General features: G+C 37.0%; 1 protein-coding gene across 1 annotated transcript; it reads left to right on the forward strand.

The window, feature by feature from the left end:
• Positions 1–234: 234 nt before the first annotated feature.
• LOC121432213 (beta-1,3-galactosyl-O-glycosyl-glycoprotein beta-1,6-N-acetylglucosaminyltransferase 4-like) lies at positions 235–855 on the forward strand. The gene has a single exon (XM_041630066.1). It carries the CDS (start codon positions 235–237, stop codon positions 853–855), a length of 621 nt encoding a protein of 206 aa, XP_041486000.1.
• Positions 856–4,762: the final 3,907 nt, after the last annotated feature.

Genomic DNA, 4,762 nt, shown 5'->3' on the forward strand with positions numbered 1-4,762 from the left:
CACCGATCAACAGTTCTGCATGCACGTTCGAAAGTATAGTTGAAACTCAACATTTTCAGTGCTACGATTGGACTCCATGAACTCTTGCCGTTGCTCAACCTAAGGCGTGACAATTCATTTAAAGAATACAATCGTGGAAATAATTTATTTCGCAGTCGTTACTTTCCAAGTAATTTTAACTGTCTTTGCCGTGAAGGCGAACTCGATATCGAAGTCCCTTGGAACCAAATGAAGATGACTTTCTTTCGCCTCACTGAGGTTCGCTTCCACAAGAGTCGGTTTCTTAGGAAACTCCGGCATGATTGGTTGTATAATCACCTTTTGAATCACTGGCCAACCATCACTCTTATCTATTCATTGGTCATCTGTATTCTTGTCACGATAGGAACCAACAAGAGAGTGGTTCACGAAGATATACCTCTCCATCTAGAATATCCTGTAGATTGTGGCAAGATCATGAAAGGGGAACCCGAAGAGTTGGATCATGTCCTCAAGCTTTATGAAGAAGTTTCCGACATATCGGTGAATGGACTTCTACCGATCCCTTCGGACAGACGTGTACTGGCTTTTGCTACCAATTGTCACTTCTTCAAACAACAGAGGAAATATCCGCGAAGGACTGCTTCGCACGAGGAAGAACAGTATCCTTTAGCGTTTGTAATAGTGATTTACCGCAATGCAGCGCAGGTGGAGAGGCTTTTGCGAGCGTTGTACCAACCGCAGAATGTCTATGCCATTCACCCAGATGCCAAATCACCTCCCGATTTCATAAAAGCTATCCGCAAATTTGCATCTTGTTTTGACAATGTTTTTGTCTGTTCCACGCATGAGGACGTTCAGTATGGAAGACACTAGCATCTCATGGCTTACATCAACTGCATGCGAGAATTAATTAAGCATCCAGTCCAGTGGAAATACGTGATCAATCAATGTGGAGAGGCATTCCCTTTGAAGACCAACTTGGAGATGGTTCGACAACTTAAGAGCTAAAACGGCCTCAATGGCGTTGAATCGTACCCGACTTCTGGTAAGAAATTAAAGAGATTTCACAGAAACGGGCCGAACCGGAAGTTAGAGGTCGGCATTACACTTCAGCACAACCAATCACCACCGGGTGACGTAGAACTGTTCTCTGGAAACACGTACAACTCTCTTACGCGTGGCTTTGTTGATTTTGTCCTCAGTGAGGATTTACCACAGAAGTTCCTAAAGTGGCTTGGGGACGTCATGTATCCCGATAAATACTACTGGGCATCACTGAACCGAGTTCCTGGAACACCTGGAGGATCCAATGAAAACACCATGGACCTCACATCCTATGTTAACACGATGCATGATCACCGACACGTCAGTAACGATAGGAATATCCACCATCGATACGTGTTCAGCTCTGCAGATCTTGCCCGAATATCTTCCATGCCTCATCTCTTCATTGACAAACTCAGCTACTCCAAGGATCCAATATCACTGCAGTGTCTTGAAGATTTGCTCACGAACAGAGCACATAGGGATCATTCTTGGTTGCCTTGGTGGTAATGTTAATCCATAAAAGAAAAGGTGATTATTCTCCTGAGGAGAATAAGAGGACGACAAGAACACACTTGTCGAAACGTCGAGATTGGGTGGTCCTTTTCAGGACCAACATTTGCCCAAGAAAGATACATGGTGTACCGTGAAACCTACTACACTAAAAGGTGATTACTTAAATTTGTAACAAACATGCTCTCTGTGCCGACATTCACTACCTTGTCAGTCTCTTGTCGGATTAGGAATATGACTTGAAGAAGCTAGGTCATAATGCAATTCATTCTAAACATCAACATGATCAGTGACCCCACTAAAAGACCGACAGAGAACAGACTTGCTAGACGTTACCAAAGCATTTGACAAAATTCCTATCGCTGACTCTTCCTTAAATCTACCACCAGCATGGTATACGCAGCTCTTCTCTTCAGGGAATCAAAAGCTTCCTTTTAATGGCCAAACTCGATCAGCAAGTTAGGCCTACTTTGGTCAGAGCCGTGGGTCAGTGTAGTCATGAGTCTGACATCTGAAGTGGTCTACCGACGGTAGTGCACTTAGCCCGCTGTTTATTCTTGTTCGACGAACTACCAGAGAGAGTAAAAAAAAAGCAAATGACAACTTTGAACCACGTGGGACACAATTTGACAAAGGGAACATCGAAATTCATTTACTAGACACTTCAGGCAATACATAAAAAAAAATTGGTAGAAAATATTCCACGATTGTGCACGGGACCTCTCATTTCCGACTCGAGTATTTATCCTTTTTTCTCAGTTTTCTTTTTAAATGATTATTTGTCATTGATTAATGATTAATAATTTCATTATCTCATTTTCTGCCTAGTTTTTTGTCCTTTATTTTCATATTCTAAACTGTCATTCAAAACTATTTTTCTCTAAAGGAATTCAATGTCATTCCATCAATACCTATATTGACCAAATATTTTATTGGAAGATTCTAACATCGAATACAAATGAGTTTTAGCTCAACTTTATTTACTCTTTGGTTTTCTTTATTGAATTTATTCAAACATTGATTTGTGTCCCTTTACTATATATGACATGGTAATGTCAGCTCATAATTGTTTTCTTTCACCATTATGAGGAATGGACCGATGTACATATACCTCATTTTACGATGTTGGGTGGGAAGTAAATGCACATCTCAATGCATCGAAACTTGACATAAATTGATATGTCTAACCTTAAAAACAATCTCGTAACATGAATTATTAAATGATAATGAATATTTTAATTTACATGAAAAATAAATTACCATTTATTCTTTATCATTTGTATAATGGAAATCGCTACTTGTCCAACAATGAATCAAAATAAAACAAAACGTTTACAGTTAATGATTCATTTTGTATATTCTTATACTATTGCATTAAACTATTTACATTTTGGTATCCAATTTCCGGATCAACCTCTAGTGTTTGTTTGTGAATATGGGTGGGTTGCAAGGGTGTGTTGTGTGGTCTACTACTGTTCAAGTGCTATAACATGCGCAGGAGAAAACACTGCCAATTTTTCAATGGTCCATAAAGTATTTTTTTAAGGGTCTCATTTCTTTTCTAACGGTTTATATTCCTATAAAAAAATATATATGCTGTTCCTTTCAAGGAGGCACACTTGTGTTAGAACGGCATATTCGCATTAAAATTTTTATTATGACTCTCAAAATCTACAATATTGTACTACTGCTAGTCTTCCATAGATCCAGTTTACTAGAACGATAGCTACAATTTAATACCTTTATAGGAAGTTAACCATCGCTAATGATATCATCAACATGGAAAATTGTTGACCATGAGTTAACTGATAACATTGAAAATGGAAGCATACGTCGGTGTGATGTGTAATTGTATGAGTGGCCATTCCATTAGTTATTTTAATAATACCAATAATCCCAACCAAAGATTCATTTGGTGAAACATGCAAGTGAATGTCTCTACCAAAATAGGTCCTAGTTGGATTATAATCGTCTGTGAAATTAATCAATTGATTTTTTTTACATAGGCCTATTTCAAAAATCAATTAAATGTATACTCTCACGAAGTCATAATGACGTGGATAAGTATACGTATAAACTTTTTTTAAATAATATATTGTGGAGAAGGGCTAAAATGGTGTTCAAGTCATTGAGGTAAAAATAGGAAGTTAAATAAGATCTAAGAACTTTGAAACTAATCTTGAGGTATGCAGATGAGCCGAGCGACCTCTATAGATATGAGGATTAAAGGACAAATCCACCCCAAGAAATTTTTGATTTTAATAAAAAGAGAAAAATCCAACAACCATATCACTGAAAATTTCATCAAAATATTATGTAAAATAAGAAAGTTTTTGACATTTTAAAATTTCGCTTAAATTCACAAAACAGTTATATGCACGTCCTGGTTGGTATGCAGTGAGGAGACTGATGACATCACCCACTCACTATTTCTTTTGTATTTTATTATATGAAATATTCTAATTTTCTCATTGTCAAGTGAAACGGTGATCAATTCCTCCCTGAACATGTGGAATTGGCATTGTTTAATACTATATGATTCAGTCAAGTGGATCCCTATGGTCAAATCTTTATTAAAAAATGAAATATTGTATAATTCATACAATAAAAACCCAAAAAATAGTGAGTGATGGACATCATCGACTGATTCATTTGCATGTCACAGAGTTGTGCATATTACTGTTTTGTGAAAAATAAGCGAAACTTTAAAATGCCATAACTTTTTTATTTTTACATCTGAATTTGATGAAATTTTCAGTGTTATGCGAGTTTGATTTTTCTCTATTTATTCAAATCAATATTTTACTGGGGTGGACTTGACCTTTAAGGCTGACAAAACGTAATATAAGTCAATTAATTTTTTTAAAAGCCATTCAGATGAAATAGCCAGACTCTAACGATAGTATTGATAATTATAATTCGATGATTAAAAAAAAACACTCCTTGAAGTGGGGATTCCCAGTTTATATAACAGGTGGGTGTTTCATAAAGCTGTTCGTAAGATAAGAACGACGACTGGTGATCCTTTATTTTGGTAAATGGTATACACCATAGGCGATGGTATAGCGCGTAAGAAAGGATCACCAGTCGTTCTTAAAGTCGCTCTTAACTTACGAACAGCTTTATGAAACGGCCCATTGGTCCTTATGATTTGAAGAGAAAGGAAGAGGGAAAAAAGAAGGGCTCATAACAAGCCAGAGGGTAAGGTCGTTAATTTGAAAAG

This window comes from Lytechinus variegatus, chromosome 18 (assembly GCF_018143015.1).
Source record: "Lytechinus variegatus isolate NC3 chromosome 18, Lvar_3.0, whole genome shotgun sequence".
NCBI classification, from domain to species: domain Eukaryota; kingdom Metazoa; phylum Echinodermata; class Echinoidea; order Temnopleuroida; family Toxopneustidae; genus Lytechinus; species Lytechinus variegatus.